General features: G+C 65.3%; 3 protein-coding genes across 11 annotated transcripts; all 3 read right to left on the bottom strand.

Annotated features, from left to right (window-relative positions):
- Nucleotides 1-36: 36 nt before the first annotated feature.
- Nucleotides 37-13,562, bottom strand: NPC1L1 (NPC1 like intracellular cholesterol transporter 1). Its single transcript, XM_071417747.1, has 19 exons — nucleotides 12,403-13,562; nucleotides 9,760-11,276; nucleotides 9,027-9,127; nucleotides 8,778-8,950; nucleotides 8,204-8,332; nucleotides 7,608-7,790; nucleotides 7,267-7,381; nucleotides 6,838-6,965; nucleotides 6,256-6,393; nucleotides 5,751-5,840; nucleotides 5,450-5,640; nucleotides 5,246-5,373; nucleotides 4,185-4,305; nucleotides 3,832-3,887; nucleotides 3,224-3,374; nucleotides 2,085-2,316; nucleotides 1,451-1,564; nucleotides 745-907; nucleotides 37-390 (listed from the first exon to the last, which is right to left on the bottom strand). The coding sequence occupies exons 1-19, from the start codon at nucleotides 13,324-13,326 to the stop codon at nucleotides 236-238; spliced, it is 4,809 nt and encodes a 1,602-aa protein (XP_071273848.1). The 5' UTR covers nucleotides 13,327-13,562; the 3' UTR covers nucleotides 37-235.
- A 148-nt stretch (nucleotides 13,563-13,710) lies between these two features.
- DDX56 (DEAD-box helicase 56) lies at nucleotides 13,711-22,314 on the bottom strand. Of its 9 annotated transcripts, XM_071417728.1 has the most exons (16): nucleotides 22,216-22,314; nucleotides 21,697-21,858; nucleotides 21,322-21,482; nucleotides 20,795-20,965; nucleotides 20,083-20,173; nucleotides 19,319-19,563; nucleotides 18,529-18,642; nucleotides 17,780-17,962; nucleotides 17,126-17,220; nucleotides 16,941-17,014; nucleotides 15,958-16,047; nucleotides 15,293-15,398; nucleotides 14,769-14,857; nucleotides 14,130-14,210; nucleotides 14,046-14,078; nucleotides 13,711-14,004 (listed from the first exon to the last, which is right to left on the bottom strand). In XM_071417728.1, the coding sequence occupies exons 1-14, from the start codon at nucleotides 22,276-22,278 to the stop codon at nucleotides 14,130-14,132; spliced, it is 1,725 nt and encodes a 574-aa protein (XP_071273829.1). In that variant the 5' UTR covers nucleotides 22,279-22,314; the 3' UTR covers nucleotides 13,711-14,004; nucleotides 14,046-14,078. The 9 variants fall into 9 exon arrangements, with proteins under 9 accessions (XP_071273829.1, XP_071273826.1, XP_071273828.1 ...); XM_071417725.1 differs by adding an exon at nucleotides 19,780-19,797 and having other exon boundaries at nucleotides 13,711-14,210; nucleotides 19,319-19,545; XM_071417727.1 differs by having other exon boundaries at nucleotides 13,711-14,078.
- A 209-nt stretch (nucleotides 22,315-22,523) lies between these two features.
- Nucleotides 22,524-25,051, bottom strand: TMED4 (transmembrane p24 trafficking protein 4). Its single transcript, XM_071417741.1, has 5 exons — nucleotides 24,867-25,051; nucleotides 24,559-24,659; nucleotides 24,140-24,265; nucleotides 23,165-23,311; nucleotides 22,524-22,903 (listed from the first exon to the last, which is right to left on the bottom strand). Exons 1-5 carry the CDS (start codon nucleotides 25,009-25,011, stop codon nucleotides 22,754-22,756), a joined length of 669 nt encoding a protein of 222 aa, XP_071273842.1. The 5' UTR covers nucleotides 25,012-25,051; the 3' UTR covers nucleotides 22,524-22,753.
- Nucleotides 25,052-25,073: the final 22 nt, after the last annotated feature.

The following is a 25,073-nucleotide window of genomic DNA, read 5'->3' as shown; positions in this document are numbered from 1 at the left end:
GTCCCACATGGTGTCCCCACAGTGTCCCCGTGTCCTACATGCCATCCCCATGTCCCCGCAGTGTCCCTGTGTCCCACATGGTGTCCCCACAGTGTCCCCACCCCTGGGACATTGTGCAGCACCTTCCCCCCATCCATCCCAGTCCAACCAGTGCCGGATGTGACAAAACCAGTTTAAATAGAAAGGGGGGAGGGGCACGGGGAGGGGGGAGGGGCACGGGGGGGGGCGGGGGGGCTCAGCCCTTCCCGGAGCCCTTGTCCTTGTCCTTGTCCTTGTCCTTGTCCTTGTCCGTGTCCGTGTCCTTGAAGCCGGGGTTGCTCAGGCCCAGCCGTGTCCCCTGCACGGTGTCCCCTGGTGTGGCCTCCCCTGCTGGCACCTGCGGCGCGGGCCCTGCGGGGACAACGGGCACCGTGTCACTGTCACTGTCCCCAGGCTCTGGGGACAATGCTGTCACTGTCACTGTCCCCGGGGAGGTGACACGATGCTGGTGTCCCTGTCCCCATCCCCGAGGTGACACAGGCCTGGTGTCCCTGTCCCTGTCCTTGGAGGTGACATGGTGTCACTGTGCCTATCTCCATCCCCAAGGTGACAGACACGGTGTCCCTGTCCCCAGGAGGATGACACTGTCCCAGTGTCCCTGTCCCCCTGTCCTTTTCCCCAGGGGTGTTCCTGTCCCTGTCCCTGGGGGGGTGACACTGTCCCTGTCCCCCTGTCCCGGTGTCCCTGTCCCCACGGTGTCCGTACCGATGTAGCTGAGCAGCACGGGCAGGAACACCAGGCCGTGTGCCAGCCCCAGCAGGGTGACGATGAGGTTGAGGCGGAAGAAGAAGATCTGCACCAGGCGGGCCTTGGCGAACGCCAGCACCACCACGCCCGGCAGGTTGGTCATGGCCACCCCCGCCACCACCTGCGGGGACAGCGGCGACAGCGGCCACACTCGGTGACACCGCCCGGGCAGGGACAGCGGCCGCGCTCGGTGACACCGCCCCAAGCGGGGACAGCGGCCACGCTCGGTGACACCGCCCCAGGCAGGGACAGCGGCCGCGCTCGGTGACACCGCCCGGGCAGGGACAGTGGCCACGCTCGGTGACACCGCCCGGGCAGGGACAGCGGCCCGCGGGGCCACCCCCGGACCAGGACAGTTTGGGGTCCCACGGTGCCACCTCCCGGTCCCAAAAGGTCCCACAGTGTCACCTCCGGGCCCAGGAGGGTTTGAGGTCCCATGGTGCCATCCCCAGCTCCAGGAGAGTTTGAGGTCCCAGAGTGCCACCCCCCAGCCCAGGAGGTCCCACGGTGTCACCCCCCAGCTCCAGATGGGTTTGGGGTCCCACGATGCCACCCCCAGGACAGTTCGGGGTCCCTCGGTGTCACCTCCCACCCCAGGAGGGAATCCCACGGTGCCACCCCCACCCTGGCAGGGTCTGGTGTCCCGCAGCGTCCCCGTGCCCACCTTGCTGCCCATGGTGACAGTGGCCTCTGCGGCTCGTGCCACCCGCGTGGGCTGGCGGCTGCGGGTGAAGGCGCAGGTGATGTGGGACACGAACTCCACCATGATGCCCACGGCCTGTGGGGACACCAGGCTGGCACCTTGGGCACCGCCTGTGCCCCCAGAGCCACCCCCTGTGCAACCAGAGCTACCCCCGTGTCCCCAGAGCCACCCCCTATGTCACCCTGTATGTCCCAGCTCCTGCTGCCACCTCCTGTGCCCACAAAGCCACCCTGTGTCCCACCTCACATGCCCGCTGCCACCCCGTATCCCCCGTGTCCCTGTGCCACCCAACGTGCCCCATGTCCCCATGTCACATTGGCACCCAATGTGCTCCATGCCCCTCTGCCAGCCCGTGTGGCCCATGTCCCTGCTGTCCCCCATGCCACCCCCCGTGTCCCACTGTCCTCCGTGCCACCCCCTATGCCCTGTGCCCCGTGTCCCTGTTGTCCCCTGTGCCCCATGTTCCTGTGCCATCCCATGTGCCCCGTGTCCCCGCTGTCCCTGTGCCACCCCACGCGCCCTGTTCCCCACGTCCCCGTGCCACCCCCGGTGCCTTGTATCCTCACTGTCCCCGTGCCACCCCCCGTGCCCGCACCGCCACCAGGTTGATGAGTGCCACGGCGTTGTAGGGCACGGCCCAGAGCGCCATGCAGCCCACGGTGCCCAGCAGGGCCATGGCGATGGTCAGCAGCGTGGCCAGGCTGGAGCGCGCGTCCATGCCCAGCAGCAGGAAGGACACGGTGAAGGTGGGCACCAGGCACAGTGCCAGCGTCAGCAGCCCCTCCAGCACCACCGTCAGGTACTGCTCGTAGTACACGTACGTCACCCTGCGGGGTGGCACCGCGCTGGCACCGGCCGTGGCACCGGGCAGCCGGGCAGGGGCACCGGGCACCCCAAAACGGGCGCCGGGCACCGCAAAATGGGCACTGGGACCCCAAAACGGGCGCTGGGTATCATGATATGGGCATCGGGACACCAAAATGGGCACTGGGCACCCCGAAATAGCACCGAGTATCCCAAAATGGGCGCTGGGTATTGTGATATGGGCATCGGGACACCAAAATGGGCACTGGGCACCCCGAAATAGCACCGAGTATCCCAAAATGGGCGCTGGGTATTGTGATATGGGCATCGGGACACCAAAATGGGCACTGGGCACCCCAAAATGGGCACTGGGCACCTCAAAATGGGCGCTGGGTATCATGATATGGGCATCGGGACACCAAAATGGGCACTGGGACCCCAAAATGGGCTCTGGGTATCTCAAAATGGGCACTGGGCACCCCAAACGGGCACTGGAGATTGTGATACGGGCACCGGGGACCCGGGGATGGGCACCGGGCACCCCAAAATGGGCACCGGGACCCCATAATGGGCACTGGGCACATTGATATGGGCACTGGGACCCCCAAAATGGGCATTAGGACCCCAAAATGGGCACTGGGTATCCTGATATGGGCACTGGGCAACCCAAAATGGGCACTGGGCACCCTGATACGGGCACTGGGTATCCTGATATGGGCACTGGGACCCCAAAATGGGCACTGAGTACCCCAGTGTGGGCACTCAACAAGGGCACTGGGGCACCCCCTGCACCCTGGCATGGGCGCCCCTCACTGGGGCACCAACTCATGACCCCCAACAAGGGCACTCCCTGCACCCTGGCATGGGCACCCCGACCTGGGCACCGCTACCTGCCCCCCCCCCCCCCCCCAGGCTGGCAGTGCCACTCACGTGTAGGGGAAGACGCGGAAGGCAGGGTCGGTGCCGGGCACGGCGCGCAGGATGCCCGTGATGTGCTCTGCCAGGGCGCGGGCGGCACGCAGGGCACCCGTGTACTCCTGGGACGTGCGCAGCGGGCGCTGGTACGCCATGAAACGGGTGGCTGCGGGCACGGCAGCGTCAGCACAGGGCGGGGGCACCGTGGGGACAGTGGCACCATGGGGACAATGGGGACTCCAGGGGCAGTGGGCACTCCAGGGGCAGTGGGCACCATGGGGACAATGGGGACTCCAGGGGCAGTGGGCACTCCAGGGGCAGTGGGCACCATGGGGGCAGTGGTCGCTCTGAGGGCAGTGGGCACTCCAGGGGCAGCGGGCACTCTGGGGACAGTGGTCACCATGGGGCAGCGGGCACCACAAGGGCAGTGGGCACCATGGGGGCAGTGGTCATTCCAGGGGCAGCGGGCACCACGGGGTGGTCAGCAGTCACCCCTGGTGGTCAATGGTCACCCCTGGAGGTCAGTGGTCACCTTGGTGGTCAGTGGTCGCTGCCAAGGGTCAGTGGTCACCCCAGTGGTCAGCGGTCACCCCCAGCCCTGTGCCTGTGCCACTCTCACTCACCCAGGATGGTGCCATTGGCGTCCATGCTCACCGAGGTGTCGTAGGCGCCCAGGCCACTGCGGGGACACGGGAGGGTCAGGGGGGACACAGGGACATGGGGGACACAGGGTCAGGGGACACCCAGGTGTGCCCATGCTGGTGTTCGTGTCCCTGGGTGTCACCACGGCCATGGGTGGCACTGAGCCCCCAGGGTGTCCCCACAAGTGGCACCCACCCTCGATGCCTCCACAGTGCCACCCACCTCTGTGTCCCCTTGGGTGGCATTTACTCCTGTGTGTCCCCCCGGTAGCACACCCCAATGCCACCCCAGTGCCAGGGCAGTGCCAGGGCAGTGCCACCATGGTGCCACTCACCCCTTGGGGCACTGCAGGGTGGGCCGGTCCTGCAGGAACCAGGGCAGGAAGCGCTGGAACTCCTCGGCCGTGGGGCGGCGCAGCTTCTTCAGGCACTGCCCCAGAGCACAGCTGGGGTCAGCTGTGGGCACACACACAGGGGTCAGTGGGGCACACAGGGGTCAGTGTGGGCACACACAGAGGGGTCAGTGTGGGCACACACACAGGGGTCAGTGTGGGCACACACACAGGGGTCAGTGGGGCACACAGGGGTCAGTGTGGGCACACAGGGGTCAGTGTGGGCACACACAGAGGGGTCAGTGTGGGCACACAGGGGTCAGTGTGGGCACACACAGAGGGGTCAGTGTGGGCACACAGGGGTCAGTGTGGGCACACACAGGGCACACGGTGGCCACCACAGCAGGCACTGAGCTGGTGCATTGTGGGCATCATGGTAGGTACCCAATGACGACCCAGTGGGCACCCAGTGGTCAGCATTGTAGGTACCCAATGACCACCATGGTGGGCACCCAATGGCCATCATGGTGGACACTCAATGTCCATCTAAAGACCACCATGGTGGGCACCCAATGACCAAACAATGGCCACTGTGATGAGCACCCAACAGCCATCATGGTGGGCACTCAATGGCCACCCCAACAGCCACCCAATGGCCACCCAACGGCCCCCATGGTGGCACCCAATGACCACCCAATGACCACCCAATGACCACAGTTGTGGACACTTAATGTACACCCAACGGCCCCCCCATGGTGGCACCCAATGGGCACCCAATGGTCCCCATGGTGGCACCCAACGGCCACCCAACAGCCCCTATGGTGGCACCCAATGGGCATCCATCGGCCCCCATGGTAGCACCCAATGACCACCCAATGGCCACGGTGGTGGACACTGAATGTACACCCAACGGCCCCCATGGTGGCACCCAATGGGTGCCCAGTGGCCACGGTGGTGGACACTCAATGTACACCCAATGGCCCCCATGGTGGCACCCGATGAGCACCCAACGGCCCCCGTGGTGCCCATGGGGTGCCCCCAGCTCAGCCCCTGCCCTCACTCACTGCTGGTGGAGGGGCAGAACTGGCCCTGGTGCTCCCCGCTCTGGTGGATGCGGCAGCAGCGCACGGTGGGGTTCAGCCAGTCCAGGAAATCGTCCAGCCACGAGGTGGCCGGGATGGCCAGGTAGGACCTGCGGAGGGCACAGGGGGCTGGCAGAGGCCGGGCACGGCCAGCCGGGGTCCCTGGGGGTGCCCGCGGGCACTCACACGTTGGGGAAGCGCGTGGCCAGCTGGATGCTCTGCGTCAGCGAGTTGGCATCGCAGCCCGAGCTGGAGCAGATGGCGTTGGTGCCGTTCTCCGAGGAGAAGTTGTACCCGCCCGTGGTGACAAAGTAGGTGGGGACACCCACGGCCAGGTACTGGTTCAGGGCCGAGTAGTACTGGAGCAGGTACGAGTCCTGGGGACAGCTGGCATCAGCGGGGGCACCCGCGGGGCACAAAGGGGGCACAAAGGGGTCCCAGCGTCCCCGTGTGCCCCCATACAGGGCCATGCCACCCATGTGCCCACCTCGGGCAGTGCCAGCTCCTGGTCCAGCCCCACGGACACGTGGAAGAGCAGGAAGAGCCCAGCACAGGCCATGAACAGGAACAGCAGCACCTGGGGGGGGGGGCTCTGCTCAGGGACCCGGACCCCAACACCCCAGAGACCCTCCAGGACCCCCAAAACCCCAGAGACCCCCCAGGACCCCCAAAACCCCTTCACACACCCCCAATACCCCCTGTGCTCCCCGTGCCCCCAATGCCCCCCTTGTTCCAGTGCCCCCAATGCCCCCAATTCCCCCCAATACCCCCCGTGCCCCCCCCCGTTCCAATGCCCCCCATGCCCCCTATTGTCCCCCAATGCCCCCTGTGCCCCTGATGCCCCCCGTGCCCCCTGTGACCCCCCTGTTCCCGTGTCCCCCCATGCCCCCATTGTCCCTCAATGCCCCCCATGTCCCCGATGCCCCCAACGTCCCCAATGCCCCTGATGCCCCCCGTGCCCCCCAATGCCCCCGGTGCCCCCGTGCCCTCACCACCGCGGGTCTCACGAGGGGGTGCAGCAGCACGGGGGTGTAGCAGCGCTCGAGGAAGGGGCGCAGCAGCCCCCGGCCCCCCCCGGCCGTGCCCTCCTTGCCCGTCCCGCAGCAGCAGCAGAGGTCGAAGCGCCCGGCCTGGGGGCACGGCGGGGTTGGCACGGGGGGGTTGGCACGGGGGGGTTGGCACAGGGGGGTTGGCATGGATGGGATTGGCACGGCTCCTCCACAGCCCCCTCGTGCCCTGCGGGTGTGCCCTGCCCAGCCTGGGCACAGCCTGGGGACCCTCACCCACCCTGGGGGCTTCATGGGCACCCCGTGCCCACCCTGCAGACCCTCACCCACCTTGCCATGCCCATGGTAAGCCTGGGGACCTCTCACCCACCCTGTGCCCACCCTGGGGATCCTTTCACCCACCCTGGGGACCCCATACCCACCCTGTGCCCACCCTGGGGATTCTCGCACCCACCTTGGGATCCCCATGGTCACCCTGGGGTCCTTGTGCCCACCCTGGGCATCCTCACACCCACCCCGCGCCCCCTCCACTCGCCCCGCGGTGCCCCCCTCCCCTCCCGGTGCCACCTCCTGTCGCCGCCTGTCGAGCGCCACCAGCGCCACAAACCCCGACATCTGCAGCACAAAGTCCAGCGCGATGGCGAGCGCGGCCGTCAGGGCGAAGGTGCGCACAGCGGGCATGGACGAGAGGGCACCTGCGGGACCCCGGGCACCCCCCGGGTCACTGGAGACCCCCTGGCACCTCCTGGTGTCACCAGGACCCTGTGCCAGCCCCCCCACACCACCCTCCCCACCCCGGCCCGTGCCCCTTGTCCCCCATGTCCCTGTGCCCACCCTGTGCCCCCCATGTGCCCCAGTGCCCCCCATATCCCTCATGCCCCCCAGCCCCTGTGTCCCCAGTGCCCCCCATGTCACCGTGCCGCCTCCATGCCCAGCTGCCCCCCGTGCCCCCCCTGTCCCGGTGCCCCCGCGGTGCCCACGGTGCCCCCTCCTCACCCAGCAGGAAGCAGACGGTCTCGGAGAGGCTGCAGAGCAGCATGCTCGGTGCCACCTGTGCCAGCACCCGCCCCAGGTGCTGCTCCCGCGTCTCGCCTGGCTCCCGCTGCGACTGCTGCTGCCAGAGGGGGGGGTCGGGGGCACCCAGGGGCGCCCCCAGAGCCGGGGAACACCCTCAGAGCCGGGGGAGCCCCGCGGGCACCCCCTGCCCACCCGAGGGTGCCCACCTGGCCCACGGGGACCCCCATGGGAATCCCAAAAGTGCCCTCGGTGCCCCCATCCCCAAGGACAACTCCATCCCCCGGTCCCCCCGGTGCCCCCCGGTGCCCCCCGGTGCCCACCTGCAGCTCCTGCACGAAGATGAAGATGTTGTCGGCGCCCACGGCCAGCACGAGGAAGGGCACGACCTCGATGATGATGAGGGACGAGGGCAGCCCCAGCAGCGCCAGCAGCCCCATGGCGGCCAGCACGGCCCCCAGCACCACCGCGATGCCCCCGAGCGCCAGCGTCACCTTCGACTCCACCTGCGGCACCGCGGGGTCAGCGCCCCCGGGTGGGCACCCCCGAACGCCCCGGGTGGGCACCCCCGAACCCCCCGGGTGGGCACCCCCGAACCCCCCCAGGCCGCTGCCACCGCCCCTCAGTGCCCCCGGGATCGCCGGGATCCGCCCGAACCGATCCCCCCCGAATCCCTCCGGATTTTCCCAAACCCCCCCGAATCCCCCCAAACCACCCCCGTCCCCAGGGCTCACCAGGACCCTGTGCCCCCCTGTGCCACCCCCGTGTCCCCCGGGGCTCATAAGGTCCCTCTACCACCCCCCGAACCCCTCAGGACGCCCCCAAACCGACCTGACCGAACCTGCCCTGGGCTCACCAGGTCCCCGTGCCCCCCGGTGCCCCCCGTGCCCCCCGGTGCCCCCCGGTGCCCCCGGCTCACCAGCACCCTCCTCCAGGCCGTGTACTCGCCCAGGGCCAGCGCGATGTAGGCGAACACCAGCAGGTAACTGATGGCGAACACCGGCAGGTCCTCCCCGCTCGTGCGGTTGATCTCATCCTCCAGAGAGCGCTGAGGGGACAGCGACAGCCACAGCGACAGATGAGGGGACACCGGGGACACCGAGGGCACCGGGACATTGAGGGGAGACAGGGACATGGGGACACAGGGAGCAAAAGGGGCACTGGGGACATAGAGGGGGGACAGGGACATAGGGGACACTGGGGACATGGAAGTGGCACAGGGACAATGGGGACACTGAGGACACGGAGGGGACATGGAGGGGGCATAGGGGCACAGGGACACGGGGCCATCAGGGGCATGGAGGGGACAAGGGGTTCGCTGAGGCCACTACGGACACAGGGACACGGGGCCACCAGGGACATGGGGGGCACAGGGAGACGGAGGGACACCGAGAGGACACACAGGGGACACCGAGAGGACACACAGGGACACAGAGAGGACACACAGGGGACACGGGGGTCACACAGGGACACGCAGGGGACACGGCGCCCACCTCGGCCATGAAGGTGACCGAGAGGTTGTGGCGGTGGCGCCGCTGGAAGTCGCGCACCACGCTCAGGAATTGCCGCTCCCAGCTCAGCGCCCACTCCAGGCGCGGATCCCCCGCGGGGAAATTGTTCAGCGAGTAGGTGACAATGAGCGCCTCGGCCTCCGTGTACTCCGACTCTGCGGGGACACGGCGGTGACACCGCGGGGCCAGCGCGGGGGGACACGGCGGGGACACCCCAGAGCAGCCCCGTACCGCGGTATCCGCCCAGGGCGATGTAGGGGAACACGGGCCCGCCGTACTCGGCCATGCAGCTCAGCTCCAGCGCCGTGATGTCCTTGAAGGAGAGCGGGGAGCTGGTGGCGACAGGGCCGGGCCGTCAGCGGGGGCTGTGCCCGCCCGGCCCCGGCCCCGCGCCCGCTGCCACCCGCGGGGCACCCGGGCTGGCATGGGGGACGTGTGGGTGGCACCCTGAACCCACGGGCAGGCACCCAACAGTGATGGGGACACGCGGGTGGCACCCCAGAGACCTGGCCTGGCACCCAACAGTGATGGGGGACACAGAGGTGGCACCCTGAACCCACAGGCAGGCACCCAACAGTGATGGGGACATGCAGGTGACACCCCAGAGACCTGGCCTGGCACCCCACAGGCACCTGGACATCCTGGGGGACACAGAGGTGACACTCTGGGAGCAGAGGGTGGCACCCTGACCCCCTGAGAGCACCCAAACCCCCAAATCTGGCATCCCACGGGTGCCCAGCACCCCACAGATGTCATCCCAGCCCCATAACTGGGCACCCCATGGGCACTGTGCCATGCCCAGCACCCCTTGGGGCACCTGAACCCCACACCGGGGCCACCCAATGGTGACCATGCCATGTCCGGCACCCCACAGATGTCACCCCTACCCCACACCTGGGCACCCCACAGTGACCATGCCGCCCCCACAGAGGGACCCCCGGTGCCCCCCGCCCGCGGCACCCACTTGACGCAGTAGATGAGGTGGTCGTGCCAGTCCACGGTGCCCTGCGGTTTGCCATCCTGCTGCCAGGCGCTGAGGGCCAGGCGGCTGCGGTTGTTCTGGAAGTACTGAGTGACGCTGGACACGGCGCAGTCGCCCACGCCGGGCGCCGTGGGGTTCAGGGGGGCGTAGCACACGTCCTGCAGGGAGACGTTCCTGCCCGCGCCCGCTGCCCACGCCGTGGTGCCCGCCAGCTCCTCCTGCAGCTCCAGCAGCGCCAGCAGCACGTCCTGGGCCAGCACCCCACTGAAGTTCTTGGTGCCCAGCACCACCGAGTCGTAGGTGATGCCGGAGCGCCCCGGCGCCGTCACGATCACCTGGTTGGTGCGCAGGAAGGGCCCGAAGTGGCGGTCGTGGAACTCCTTCTCCTGCCTGGCACGGCTGCCCGGCGCCGACCACAGCTCCACGGGGTCCGTGGTCAGCCGCAGGGTCACCAGCCCGGCCGAGAGCCCCCCGGCCACGGCCACGGCCACGGCCAGCACGGGCAGCGGCCAGGTGGCCACGGCGGTGCCCCAGCGGCGGAACGCCCGCTCCAGGCCGCGCTGCCAGGCGTCGCTGACCCTCTGCGAGCGCCCGCGGGCGCGCGGCTTCAGCGCCACCTCGGCCGCGCCCCTGCGGCACAGCACGGCCGCCAGGAAGGCCAGGGCCAGGCCGGCGAAGAGCAGCACGCAGATGACCAGCACGCCGTCGGCGCGGCCGATGCGGAACGGCGGCGGGGGGTCGGCGGGTGGCACCACGGGCGGGCAGGCCTGGGCGCAGTCCTGGCACGAGCACGGCTCCTGCTCGGCGCTGGGCGCTTCGTCGCAGCCCCAGACGGGCGCGTCCAGCGGGGCGATGCCCTGGCCGGGCTCGGAGCCGTTGGGCAGCAGCTGGAAGTTGATCTGCAGCGGTGCCAGCCCGTTGTTCTTGTCGCCCTGGAAGTCCAGCCAGCGCTGGGCCGTGCACAGCTGGGCGCCGTAGCGCCCGCACATGGTGGAGATGGCATAGCCGCCCGTGGCCGGCAGCCGCACGCCCTGGCACGAGGCGAAGGCGGCCTCGGCGTAGCGGCGGCGGTAGAAGAGCTGGTACTCCAGCACGGCCTGGGTGCCGGGCACCGCGCTGAAGTTGGCGACGCGGGTGACGTTGGTGAACAGGCTCTGGTCGGGGCTGCAGATGTTGTGGCAGTAGAGGTTGGCGAAGTTGCGGGCGCAGGATGGGCACCGTGCCAGGACGGCGCCCGACAGCTCCACGCTGAGGCGCAGCGCGACCAGCTGCCCGTAGCTGCAGCAAACCCACGTGGTGTCGTTGTCCCCTCGTGCCAGCTCGGGGCACACCCGGCGCAGCAGGGACAGCAGCGCGCCCCCCGCCGCCCGCGCCGGCGTGTTGGACAGGCAGGGCACCTTGGAGGGCACCAGCGACACGTTGACCTCGGGGTTGCGCCCGCACTCGCCGTAGAAGGCGCAGACGCCGGCCTGGTGCAGGGGGGTCAGCGATGGCGACGCCTGCGGGGACAGGGACGGCGGTGGTGGCACGGTGGTGGCACCTTGAGGGGTCGAGGGGAACCTGGTGGGTGCTGAGGAGGTGGCGCCACAGCTCTGGCACCTTTGGTTCTTCCAAACCGCACCCAAATGGCACCCAAAGGGCGCCACGGCATCGTCCCCACGTTCTGCCACCTCCAGGTCCTCCAAATGTCACCCAAATGTCACCCAAAGGGCACCATAGCGGTGTCCCCTCCATTCTGCCACCTCCAGCTCCTCCAAATGGCACCCAAAGGGCACCACGGGATCGTCCCCACAGCTCTGCCAGCCCCAGTCCCCTCAATTGGCACCCAAATGGCACCAGTGGGCACCATGACATCATCCTCACGTTCTGCCACCTCCAGTTCCCCCAAATGTCACCCAAATGTCACCCAGTGGGCACCATAGCAGTGTCCCCATGGCTCTGCCACCTTTGGTTCCTCCAAATGTCACACAAAGGGCACCACAGTGGTGTCCCCTCCATCCTGTCACCCCAGTTCCCCCCAGTACCACCCAAGTGGCACCTGATGGGCACCATGGAGGTGTCCCCCTGCTCTGCCACTCTCAGTCCCCCCAGTGTCACCCAGCTGTCACCTGGGTGCCACCCGAGGGCACCGCAAGGAGCGGCTCTGCCACTCCCAGTTCCTGCACATCACCCCTGAATGGCACCCAAAGGGCACCCGAGAGGTGTCCCCAGCCCTGCCACCTCCGAATGCCACCCAACGGGCACCACAGCACTGTCCCCCTCAGCTCCTCCCAAATGTCACCAGGTGGGCACCACACCGGTGTCCCCTCGGCTCTGCCACCTCCAAACCTCCCGAGTGCCACGAAATGTCACCAGGTGGGCACCACACCCGTGTCCCCTCGGCTCTGCCACCCCCAAACCTCCCGAGTGCCATGAAATGTCACCAGGTGGGCACCACAATGGTGTCCCCCTATCCCTGCCACCCTCAGCTCCCCAAATGCCACCAGGTGGGCACCACACCGGTGTCCCCTCGGCTCTGCCACCCTCAGCCCCCCAAATGCCACCCCACTGTCACCGCACCGGCGCCACTCCCCGAGCCCGCCCCGCGTCCCTCCCAGTGCCACCCGCGGTGTCCCTGTCCCCTACCAGCGCCAGGAGCGCGGCCAGGAGGGCGCCGGGCAGCGCCAGGGAGGCGGCCATGCTGGCAGGGGTGTCCCCAAGTGCCACCCGCGCCTTTAAACCCGGGCAGGGCAGCGCTGGCCTGATGGCAGCGGGACCAATCAGCCCCGGGCCGGATCGATCATTAACCCGATCGATCGATCGATCCGGGCGGGGCCGCCGGGCGGGGCGGGGGCGGCGCCGAGCGGGCACGGGGGGGCACGCACGGGCACCGAAATGGGGACAAAACGGGGATTTGGGAGCTCGGGGTGGCACCAATGGGCACCGAAACGGGGACAAAACGGGGATTTGGGAGCTCGGGGTGGCATCGAAATGGGGACAAAACGGGGATTTGGGAGCTCGGGGTGGCACCAGGGTGGCATAAGGGGGGCACCCACGGGCACCAAATTGGGAATTTGGAAGTTCAGGGAGGCATCGGGGGCACCCATGGGTGCAGATCTGGGGATAAATCCGGGAATTTGGGAGCGTGGGTGGCACAGGGACATCATCCATGGGCACCTGTGACAGTGACAGTGCCACATCCTGGGGGTGAGGCCCTGGTGTCCCCCATGCTGTGGGCAGCGACCCGGCTGTGCCAGGGTGGTGACAAAGCCATCCTGGTGGTGACAAAACCATCCTGGTGCCATCCTGGTGTGCCAGGGCCACCACAGTGCCCTCTGTCCCAGTGACATCCCAGCAGTGCCACTGCCACTGCAGTGCCATCCTGATAGTGACAGTGCCATCCTGACAGTGCCATCCCCATGCGACTGTGTCGTGCCAGGCCCGTGTGACAGTGCCAGGCCCGTGTGACAGTGCCAGCCCTGTGTGACAGTGCCATCCCAGTGGTGACAGTGCCACCCGGTGCCCTCTGTCCCTGCTGGGTTCAGAGCCTTGGACCCCGCTCGGTGCCATGCCTGTCCCTGATGTCACCAGGGCGGGGCAGTGCCACACCTGTCCCCCACCCCGGGGCCCGGTGCCACCCCCGAGCCCGTGCTGGGTCCCTGCAGTGTCCCCAGGGGTGCCATCCCCTCGATGCCATCGGTGCCACCCCCGCGGTGTCCCCAGGGGTGCCACTCCTGGGTGTCCTTGTACCGCTGTTTATGGCCCTGGTGGCCTTGGGGACAGTAAGGGGGGACAGATAACGGGGGACACAGATAACGGGGGACACAGATAACGGGGGACACTGCCCTGGCACTGCCCTGGCACCTTTGCCCACAGCAGCGTCACGCGTCTGTCCCTGCCGTGTCCCTGTCACGCACCTGGCACCGCGCCCAAGGGACACCAGGGGACACCGGAGCGGCTCCTTGGCACCTTTAATTGTCACCAACCCCGGGGCGGGGGGCACAGCATGGCCGTGGTGGCCTCAGGGTGGCACAGGGGGTGACAGGTGGGCCCCTAGGGTGGCACAGGGGGTGGCCACGGTGACCCCAGGCTGTGCCCAGGGGCTCAGAGGGTGACACCAATGTCCCCAGGCTGGCACAGGGGGTGTCCCCAGGGGCTCGGGGGGTACCCCCAGGTGTGCCCGGGTGGCTCAGGGGGTGCTCCCAGAGGTGCCCCCAGGTGTGCCAGGCTCTCAGGGGGTGCCCCCAGGTGCTTCAGGGGGTGCCCCCAGGTGCCCAGAGGGTGCCCAGGGGCTCAGGGGGTGCCCCAGGTGTGCCAGGCTCAGGGGGTGTCCCCAGGTGCTCAGGGGGTGTCCCCAGGTGTTCTCAGGTGGCTCAGGGGGTGCCCTTTGCCCCCCGTTTGTTCCCTCGCCGGGTGAATCTGAAGCTCTGCAGGGGATTCCCGGAGCCGCGGGGCTGAGGAAAAATGGGGGGGTCAGAGGGAATTTGGGGGTTCAGGGGGGGTCAGGGGGGGTTTGGGGTAAACTGGGGAGGTTTTGGGGGTTCAGGGGGGGGTTTTGGGAAGGATTTGGGGGAGTTTGTGAGGAGGATTCGGGGGAATTCGGGGGAGATTTTTATGGGGGATTTTGGGGGTTCAGGGGGAAATTGCGGGGGGGGGTTGGGGCTTCAGTGGGGATTTTGGGGTTCAGGGGGTTTGGGGGGATTGTGGGGAGAATTTAGGGGGCATTTGGGGGAATTTGAGGGTTCAGGGCTTTGGGGGGACCTTGGTGCCCCCCCCCCCGCTCCAGCAGGACCCCGAGGAGTGCAGAGGGGGGAATTTAGGGAGGATTTGGGGGATTTTGGGGGGAATTTGGGGGATTTTGCAGGAATTTTGTGGGGGAATTTGGGGGAGGGAATTTGGGGAATTTTGGGGAGGGAATTTTGGGGATTTTGCAGGAATTTTGGGGGGGAATTTTGGCAGGGAATTTGGGGGATTTTGTGGGAATTTTGGGGAGGGAATTTGGGGTCCCTCACCTTCTTCCCCCCGTGCCGGGCTCCAGCCCCTCGGGGCCCTTTCCTCTTTTTGGGGTTGGGGTCAGCAATGCCGCGGAGACTGGGGGGCACTGGGGGGCACCAAGGGGGTTAATGCACCCCAAAACCACCCCTGCCTGCCCCCGTCACCCCATTTCCTACCCCAAAGCACCCCTGGGCCCCAATTCACCCCATTGCCCACCCCAGGCCCCAATGTCCCCCATTCCCCTCCATTTTAATCCCATTTCTCTCCATTTTTTCCCCAAAATTTTAAATTTTTTCCCGTTTTCCCCCAATATTTCCATATTTTCCCCATTTTTCCCCAATTTCCCCCTTTTTTGCCCCGTTTTGGTACCCAGTGGCCCACGTGGGGCTGACCCCATTCCCACTTCCCCGCTTCCCCATTTCCCTTTTTTTTCCCCAGAATTTCAATTTTTTTTCCCATTTTTCCCCGTTTTTTTTTCCCAGAATTTCAATTTTTTCCCCATTTTTTCCCAATTTCCCCCCTTTTTGCCCCATTTTGGTACCCAGGTACTCGGGCACGTGGCCCAGGTGTGGCTGCACGTTGGCCGGGTGCAGGGGCCGGTCGTGCCTCAGCGCCTGCAGGTCCCGGGGATTGTCCTCAAAATACACCTGAAATTCATTAATTAACCCTTAATTAGCCCTCAATTAGTCCTTCATGAATCCTTACTTGAGAATTAATCAATAATTTGTTAATTGCAGCAGGGAAATCCCTCCCCCGGAGTCATTAAAATGGCAAAAATCAGGTTAAAATGGAGGGGTTGGGGACGAAATCCCAAAAGGACTTGGGGTTTTTATCCCCATTTTTGGGGGGGGGGGGGTTATCCCCATTTTGGGGTTTTTATCCCAATTTTGGGTTTTTTAAATCCCATTTTGGGTGTTTTTATCTCAATTTTGGGGTTTTTATCCCCATTTTTAGGGGTTTTTTATTCTATTTTGGGGGGTTTATCCCCATTTTGAGTTTTTTCCCAATTTTAGGGGGTTTATCCCATTTTTTAAGGATTCTACCCCTGTTTTGGTTTTTTTATCCAATTGTGGGGGTTTATCCCAAATTTTATGGGTTTTACCCCAATTTTGTTTGTTTTGTTTTTTTTTTTTTTAATCCCATTTTGGGGGTTTTATCCCAATTTTGGGGTTTTTATCATAAATTTTGGGGTTTTTGGGGTCTCACCTTGAGCTTCTCGGAGTTGAGCAGCTCCTGGCGCAGTTCCCGCAGCCGCGCCTCGCGCACGGCCTGCTTGGTGACAGCACGCATGGCGTCCTGGGGACATTGGGGACATTAATGGGACACTGGGGACATTAATGGGACACTGGGGACATTGGGGACAGGCCTGCTTGGTGACAGCACACATGGCATCCTGGGGACATTGGGGACATTGGGGACATTAATGGGACATTGGGGACAGGCCTGCTTGGTGACAGCATGCATGGCATCCTGGGGACATTGGGGACATTGATGGGACACTGGGGACATTGGGGACAGGCCTGCTTGGTGACAGCATGCATGGCGTCCTGGGGACAGCATTGGGGACACTGGGGACATTAATGGGACATTGGGGACAGGCCTGCTTGGTGACAGCACGCATGGCATCCTGGGGACATTGGGGACATTAATGGGACACTGGGGACATTGATGGGACATTGGGGACAGGCCTGCTTGGTGACAGCATGCATGGCGTCCTGGGGACACTGGGGACATTCATGGGACACTGGGGACATTAACGGCACATTGGGGACATTGGGGACAGGCCTGCTTGGTGACAGCATGCATGGCATCCTGGGGACATTGGGGACATTGATGGGACACTGGGGACATTGGGGACAGGCCTGCTTGGTGACAGCATGCATGGCGTCCTGGGGACAGCATTGGGGACACTGGGGACATTAATGGGACATTGGGGACAGGCCTGCTTGGTGACAGCACGCATGGCATCCTGGGGACACTGATGGGACATTGGGGACATTAATGGGACATTAATGGGACATTGGGGACATTAATGGGACACTGGGGACAGGCCTGCTTGGTGACAGCACGCATGGCGTCCTGGGGACAGCATTGGGGGCATTAATGGGACACTGGGAACATCGCTGGGGACAGCAGGGACAGGCCTGTCCCCTCAGTGTCCCCCTGGTGTCCCCCCGGTGTCCCCTCACCCTGCAGCGGTACCGCAGCGTCTCGATCTCCTCCATGCGGAACTCGTAGGGCTGCAGCATGGACTGCCCGTTCTCTGTGGGGACACGGGGCCACCTCAGTGTCACCTCAGTGTCACCTCAGTGTCCCCAAACCCCCCCAGTGTCCCCCAAGGCCCCCAGACCCCCCCAGAGTCCCCAAGTGCCACCTGCTGCCAGCGTGTCCTCGATGCGCCGCAGCCCCTCGAGCTCGTCGGGCAGTGCCAGCGTCAGCGCCGTGCCAGGGCTGTCCCCACGGGCTGTCCTGGGGACAGGGACAGTGTGGGGACACCGTGGGGACACGGACACAGGGACCATGGGGACAGGGACACCCTGGGGACAGGGACAGTGTGGGGACACCGTGGGGACAGGGACACCGTGGGGACAAGGACGCAGGGGCCGTGCGGACAGGGACACCCTGGGGACAGGGACAGTGTGGGGACAGGGACACAGGCACCATGGGAACAGGGACACCCTGGGGACAGGGACAGTGTGGGGACACCGTGGGGACAGGGACACAGGGATCATGGGGACAGGGACACCCTGGGGACAGGGACACCGTGGGGACAAGGACACAGGGACCATGGGGACAGGGACAGCAGGGACCATGGGGACACCCTGGGGACACCAGAGCGTGTGGGAACACCCTGAGACCCCTGGGGACACCCAGGTGACCCTGGTGACCCCGTGGTGGCCCTGGTGCCACACCTGCCCACGCGGTGGATGTAGGACAATACCGAGTTGGGGGCACTGAAGTTGTGACCCCCAAAGGCCCTGGTGACCCTGAGGACACAGTGGTGGCCCTGGTGGCCCCGGTGCCACACCTGCCCACGCGGTGGATGTAGGTCTCCACCGAGCTGGGGACATCGAAGTTGATGACGGCGGCGACGTTCTGGAAATCGATGCCACGAGAGACCCCGAACTCGGGGTCCTGGGGACACTGCGGGGACTGTCCCTTCTTGTCACCCTTCTTGTCACCCTTCTTGTCACCCTTCTTGTCACCCTTCCTGGAGCAACACGGGGACGGTCAGGGACAGGAGGACACCGCAGGGACTGTCCCTTCCTGTCCCCCTTCCTGAGGGCACATGGGTCTGAGTCCCCAGTGCCAGCCTGCAGTCCCCAGTGCCACCCCCAGTCCCCAGTGCCATCCTGCTGTCCCCAAGCTGACCTGGCTGTCCCCAGTGTCCCCAATGTCCCCAGTCTGACCTGGTTGTGCCCAGTGCCACCCCAGTGTCCCTGCTACCCCCAGACTGACCTGGCTGTCCCCTGGCTATCCCCAGTGCCACTCCAGTGTCCCCAGTGTCCCCAGTCTCACCGGGCTGTGCCCAGTGCCACCCCAATGTCCCCAATGTCCCCAGTGCCACCCCAGTGCCACCCCAGTGTCCCCAATGTCCCCAGTGCCACCCCAATGTCCCCAGTGCCACCCCAATGTCCCCAGTCTGACCTGGCCGTGCCCCCCCTGTGCTGATGGTTCTAGGAGGACTCTGGCTGTCCCCAGTGCCACCCCAATGTCCCCAGTGCCACCCCAATGTCCCCAATGTCCCCAGTACCACCCCAGTGTCCCCAGTCCGACCTGGCCGTGCCCCCCTTGCGCGGGCGGTGCCGGGGGGGCTCTGCCGGCCCCTCCTCATCGGTGGCCACGATGTAATCGTAGAGACCCCGGTTAAACTGGGCAATGACGTGGCACCTGTGGGACAGGGACAGCTCAGTGCCACCTGGGACAGGGACAGGGACAGCTCAGTGCCACCTGGGACATCCCCAGTGTCACCAGGCATCCGGGACAAGGACAGGAATTGAGAGCACAAACAAGAATTCCCACAAACCCCACCCCACAAACCCCACCCCACAAACCCCACCCGCACTCACCAGGACCTCACAGGCAGCAGCAGGTTGACGACTCAAATGGGAATTCCCATCCCATCCCATAATTCCCAGCCCGTTGGGAACTGAGGGCACAAATGGGAATTCCCATCCCACCCCATAAATCCCACCCCATTATCTCCCCCCTCAGAAACCACTAGGATCAGGTGAAAACCCAGGAATTTAGTACTCAAACAGGACTTCCCATAAGCCCCACCCCATAAATCCCACCAGAACTCACTGGGATCCCACAGGCAGCACCAGGTTGAGGACAAAACCAGGAAATCCCATAAACCCCGCCCCATAAACCCCATAAATCCCCTAGGACCCACCAGGAGCAGGCAGGCAGCTGTGGCTTGAGGACACAAACGAGAATTCTCACCCCATAAATCCCACCCCATTCTTTCCTCTCAGAAACCACTGGGATCATGTGAAAACCCAGGAATTTCGGACTCAAATGATAATTCCCACAAACCCCACCCCACAAACCCACCAGGACTCACCGTGACCGGGCAGGCAGCTGTGGGTTGAGGGCACAGGCAGCGATCCCAAACTGCTCCAGGAAGAGTTTGACCCTAAAGGCCCGAGCCAGGCTGCCCACGAAGAGCAGGGCCCGGCCCCGCAGCAGCCGCAGCTTCAGCAGCGCCGCCAGCAGCAGGAACTTGTCCTCCTCTGTGGCACAGCACAGCTGGAACTGCTGCAGCTGGGAACTGCCCGGGAGACGGGGCTCGGGGGGCAGGACATGAACCTGGAATGGGGATTTGGGGTTAAAATCCCAAAATTGGGCACTGGGGAACTGCTGGAAATGGGAACTGCCCAGGAGACGGGGCTCTGGGGGCAGGACATGAACCTGGAATGGGGATTTGGGGTTAAAATCCCAAAATTGGGCACTGGGGAACTGCCAAATCCCAAATTGGGCATTGAGGAACTCCTGGAAATGGGAACTGCCCAGCAAACAGGGCTCTGGGGGGAGAACCTGCACCTGGAATTGGGGATTTGGGGTTAAAATCCCAAAATTGGGCACTGGGGAACTGCTGGAAATGGGAACTGCCCAGCAAATGGGGCTCTAGGGGGAGAACCTGCACCTGGAATTGGGGATTTGGGGTTAAAATCCCAAAACGGCCATTGGGGAACTGGAATTCCCAGCGATGGGAAATGGGGGATGGTGTTCCCAAATCCCGGTGTTTTCCATCTCTGTGCCTGCTGCAGAACCCCCAAACCTCACTCCAGACCCCCCAAAATGCCCCAAATGCCCCAGATTTCTCACGGGGTTGTGCAGCACCAGCTCCTGCAGCGCCTCCAGCTCGGGGTTCAGGGTGGCCGACACCAGCAGGGCCTGGTAGATCTTGGGCAGGTGGCTGGGGGGGCACGGGGGGTCAGGGGCACCCCAAAACCCCCCCCAGGCACCCCAAAATCCCTCTGAGTGCCCCAGAATCGCTCAGAACCCCCATAACCCTTCAGTGCCCCACAAAACCTTAAAGACCCAAAACTCCAGCACCCCCTAAAACCTCTCAGGGAACCCCAAAATGTCAAAGACCCACCCATGTCCCTCCCGTTGTCCCATTCATGTCCCCCTGACTGTCCCTGTGTCCCACCCTGGACCCCTGCACTGTCCCTCCATGTCCCCTGGGTGTCCCCTTGGTTTCCCCCCCCCCGTCTCCCTGGTGTCCCCTGCCTGTCCCTGGTGTCCCCTCCCATTGTCCCCCCCCCTACTGTCCCTGCGTCCCCCCCGTACTCCCACATTGTCCCTCCCTGTCCCTCCAGTGTCCCCCCCACTGTCCCACCTGGCTGTCCCCTGGGTGTCCCCTCCCATTGTCACCTCCACTGTTCCCCCTGGTTGTCCCCTCGCTGTCTCCCCAGGTGTCCCCCCAGTATCCCCTCCTTGTCCCCCGGTGTCCTTCTCTGTGTCCCCTCCCTGTCCCCCTGTGTCGTTCTCTGTGTCCCCCCACGTCCCCTGGCTGTCCCCCGTGTGTCCCCACCAGAGCAGGGCGCGGATGTCGTCCCCAAAGCCGAAGGACAGCAGCAGATCGGCCTCGTCCAGCACCAGCACCTCCAGCCAGGGCCGCAGTGCCAGGCTGTGCCCAGCCACGTGTGCCAGGACACGGCCCGGGGTGCCCACCACGATGTCCGGCTGCTCCATCAGCACCGGCCTGGGGACACCCAGGGGTCAGGGACATTGAGGGGACAGCCAGGGAGGGGTCAGGGACACCCAGGGGACAGCCAGGGAGGGGTCAGAGACATTGAGGGGACACCCAGGGCATTGAGGGGACACCCAGAGAGGGGTCAGGGTCACCCAGGGGACACCCAGGGAGGGGTCAGGGACATTGAGGGGACAGCCAGGGAGGGGTCAGGGACACCCAGGGGACACCCAGAGAGGGGTCAGGATCAGGCTGTGCCCGGCCAGGTGTGCCAGGACACGGCCAGGTGTGCCCACCACAGCCTGGGGACACAGGGGGGCAGCTCAGGGACACCAGGGTGTGGCTGGGGACACCAGGGGGTGACTGACCGCTGGTCAGCGAGGTCCGAGTGGCCGCAGAGCTCGGCCACGCGCAGCTGGCGGGCGCAGAAGGCGGCCAGGCGGCGCAGGGTCTGCCCCACCTGCCGTGCCAGCTCCGCCGAGGGCACCAGCACCAGCGCCCGTACGGCCTGGGGCACGGCTGGGGACGCCTGGGGACACACAGAGGACACTGGGGTCACTGGGGGCACGGGGACATCAGCCCTGCCCCGCCCAGGGCACCGCTGGGGACACGTGGGGGACAGCAGGGTCAGCCCCAGTGGCCTCCAGTACACCCTGGTGCCTCCCAGTACACCCCAGTGCCCACATCCCTCCCGGTGCCCCCAATCCCCCAGTTCCCCCAGTGCCCCCCAGTATCCCCAGTACCTCTTTGATGCCCAGCAGTTTGTGCAGCACGGGCAGCCCGTACGCTCCCGTTTTCCCCGAGCCCGTCCTGGCCCGGGCCAGCAGGTCCCGGCCCTCCATGGCCAGCGGGATGGCGCGGGCCTGGATGGCCGTGGGCACTGCCCAGCCCAGCTCCGCCACCGCCTGCGGGCACAGCGATGGCTGTCACCATGGGGACAGCGCCATGGTGACAGTCCCAGTCTCCAGTATCCCCTTTTGGACACACGCTCCCCATGGGGACAATCACCAGTGTCCCTCCACCCCAGGGGACTCCGGTGTCCCCTCAGGCCCCCCACCCCTGAAGGGACACCAGTGTCCCCGTGCCCTCAGAGGGTCCCAAAGCGACCCCACAACCCCCGCGTCCCCATCCCTTCTGCCCCCAAACCGCCCCGATCCCTCCCCTCAGAGGAACCCCTCACCCCTCCCGGCACCCCGGCGATCTCTGCCCTCCAATCCCCCGCTCTCCCCGGCCGAACCCCTCCCGGCCCCGTTCCCGCTCACCCTCAGCAGCCGCCCGTCCAGCCCCATGTGCTCGAATCCCTTCGCTTCCATTTCTGCCGCCATCTTGGCCCCACCGCGCACGCACTTCCGGCAGTGAGGCCCCGCCCACCGACTTCCGGTGGCGCGCCCAGAGCACCGCCAGCGCGGCTGAGAGCGCCCCCTGGCGGTGGAGGACTGACAGCACCCCCGACACCTCAAAAATCCAACCCGGGGTGGATTTTTGGGGTGAAAACGCCCGGTTTTGGGCAGCAGCTGAATGCTTGGAGCGCCACGACTCCCTCCCCACCCCAAAAACGCACCGACAACTCTTGGTGGAACAAAAAAACCTTTATTTCCCCCCCAAAAAAACCACCTTGGGGGGTGGCCCTTCTCTGCTCCTGCCATGGCAGGCAGGGCACCCCAAAATCCGCAGGGAGGACCCCAGGGTGGGTGGGATGGGTTTGGGGTCCCAGAAGGGATCCAGGATGGGGGTGGGTTTTGGGGTACTCCCCGGGGTGAGGGTGGATTTTGGGGTGCCCCCCGAGGGGGTTTTGGGGGACTAGACGAGTTTCTTGGCCTCGAAGAAGCTCTTGAGGTGCCGCATCTGCCAGAGGCCGGTGAGGATGAGGATGACGGTCTGGGCGATGGACCACCAGAGCACGCGCTGGTTGGTGCTCTCGCTCGTCATGCGGAACCGCTCCTCCCGGTACTGAGGGGAAAAACCCCAAAGATTCACCCCAAAATCTCATAAATCCACACCAAAATCCCATAAATTCACCCCAAAGCTGCAGGTTCACCCCAAACCCCCATAAATCCACCCCAAAACCCCACAGATTCACACCAAAACCCAGTGGATTGACCCCAAATCCCCGTGGATTCACATCAAACCCCACGGATTCACCCCAAACCCCCCCAAAGCCCCCTGGTAACCCCAAAGCCCACGGTTTGACCCCGAAAGGTGCCCACTGACCCTCTGGTAGTTCTGCTCCTTCTGGATCTGCTCCACCTGGTCGAGCAGCTGGCGCGCGCGGAGCTGCAGCTCCGTCAGCTTGTCCTTGGCAGCGATCTCGGGGTAGTTGTTGGTGTGCTCGCCCACCTGGATGTCCAGGTGCACCCGCTGCAGGACAGGACACGGGCTGGCACCGGGGCTGGCACCAACCACGGCTCCAACATAGCAACAACCACGAATCCAGTAATGGCACCAACCATGGCAAGCTGGAGCCGTGGTGTCAACCATGGCCACAACCACAGCTCCCAGACATGGCAAACATGGCACCACTCATGGCTCCAACCAAGGCGCCAAAAATGGCTCCAGCCATGGCTCCAGTCATGGATCCAGCCATGGATCCAACCATGGCACCAAAGACGGATCCAACCATGGCTGCAACGATGGCTCCAACCACAGCTCCAACCACGGCACCAACCATGGATCCAACCATAGATCCAACCACGGCACCAGTAATGACATCAACCATGGCTCCAACCATGGCACCAACCATGGCACCAACCATGGCTCCAACCATGGCTCCAACCATGGATCCAGCCATGGCTCCAGCCATGGATCCAGCCATGGATCCAGCCATGGATTCAGCCATGGATCCAACCATGGCTCCAACCACGGATCCAGCCATGGATCCAACCATGGCACCAACCATGGATCCAGCCATAGATCCAACCATGGCACCAACCATGGTCCAAGCATGGCACCAAACATATCTCCAGCCATGGCACCAACCATAGCTCCGCCATGGCACCAGCACTGCACAGCCACAGGGAGGGCACACAGCTGTCACCAGCCCTGGCACTAGGGCTGGCACGGCCTTGGGGAGAGCACCAGCACTGGCACATCCCCAGGGCTGGCATGGGCTGTGGGCACAGGGCTATCCCCAGGGCCATCCCCAAGGGTGTCCCAGGGCTGTGCCAGGCTGTTCCAGGGCATTATTACCAGCTTGCCCCCGGCGAACAGCGCCATGCGGGTGGAGTTGGAGTGCAGGCAGATCTGGTGCTCGCCCGGCGTGTGCGACGTGAATGTGAAGCGCCCCTCGGAGCCGTACTGCCGCGACATCACCACCTGTGCCAACGGGGACAGCGTCAGGGCCACGGGCACAGCCACTGGCATCCCGTGGGGCCACTGTCACTGCCCTGGGCACTGGGGCACAGCCTGGGGATTGCCCAAACCCCACCCAGGAACCCCTCCCCGTGCCCAGAGGGGTGCCCAAACCTCCTCATGGTCCCCTCCCCATGCCCAGGGACCCCTCCCCGTGCCCAGGGGGGCACCCAAATCCCCTCATGGACCCCTCCCCATGCCCAAGGGATGCCCAGGAACCCCTCCCCGTGCCCACGAGGTGCCCAAACCCCCCTCACCTTTCCGTCGGGGTCCTTGACCTCCACGTGCATGCCCAGCCCGGGGGTGGAGGGCAGGAAGGACTCGGACTGTTTGTCCCACAGCTGCGTCCGGTAATTGCCTGGCACCGAGCGAGCACAGGGGCTCAGAGCCGACCCCCGTGCCCGGTGGGCTCTGATCCCCCCGAGCTCCTCAGTGATTCCTCCCGCTCCCCGTGAATCCCCCCGGTGGTCTCTCCCCTTCCACCCCCCCATTCCCTCCCGGTGGTCTCTCCCGTTCCCCCCTCACGCCCCCCGCCATTCCCGGTGCTCCCCGCCGCCGCCCGCACCGATGACCATGGTCTCGTCGGGGATCTCCTCGATGAAGCAGCGCTTCTCGGTCTCTCCGATGTGGAAGTAGAGCCCGTGCGCGCCCCAGCCCAGCAATAGCACTGCGGCCACCGCCGCCCTCAGCGCTTCCCACGGCGCCGCCATGGTCCCTCCTGCCCTCCCACCGGGGGCGCTCTACGCATGCGCCAGCGCCTCACGCTGCTCAC

Source organism: Agelaius tricolor, unplaced genomic scaffold (assembly GCF_023055355.1).
Source record: "Agelaius tricolor isolate 1412-34295 unplaced genomic scaffold, bAgeTri1.0.p SCAF_70, whole genome shotgun sequence".
NCBI lineage: Eukaryota > Metazoa > Chordata > Aves > Passeriformes > Icteridae > Agelaius > Agelaius tricolor.
The sequence above is the reverse complement of the archived record's forward strand: the minus strand, read 5'-3'. Positions and strand labels throughout refer to the sequence as shown.

Coding starts and splice junctions, on each gene's coding strand:
- TMED4 (XM_071417741.1), bottom strand. CDS start 25,011: ATGGCGGCGCCGTGGGAAGCGCTGAGGGCGGCGGTGGCCGCAGTGCTA. Junction 24,660..24,866: donor CGACGAGACCATGGTCATCG/GTGCGGGCGGCG, acceptor GCTCGGTGCCAG/GCAATTACCGGACGCAGCTG. Junction 23,312..24,139: donor TGTTCGCCGGGGGCAAGCTG/GTAATAATGCCC, acceptor CCTGTCCTGCAG/CGGGTGCACCTGGACATCCA.
- NPC1L1 (XM_071417747.1), bottom strand. CDS start 13,326: ATGGCACCGAGCGGGGTCCAAGGCTCTGAACCCAGCAGGGACAGAGGG. Junction 6,966..7,266: donor GACCGTCTGCTTCCTGCTGG/GTGAGGAGGGGG, acceptor GGGGTCCCGCAG/GTGCCCTCTCGTCCATGCCC. Junction 5,641..5,750: donor AGGAGCTGGCACTGCCCGAG/GTGGGCACATGG, acceptor AGCTGTCCCCAG/GACTCGTACCTGCTCCAGTA.
- DDX56 (XM_071417725.1), bottom strand. CDS start 22,278: ATGGCGGCAGAAATGGAAGCGAAGGGATTCGAGCACATGGGGCTGGAC. Junction 20,174..20,794: donor GACATCCGCGCCCTGCTCTG/GTGGGGACACAC, acceptor GTGCCCCCCCAG/CCACCTGCCCAAGATCTACC. Junction 15,399..15,957: donor TCAACTCCGAGAAGCTCAAG/GTGAGACCCCAA, acceptor AATGAATTTCAG/GTGTATTTTGAGGACAATCC.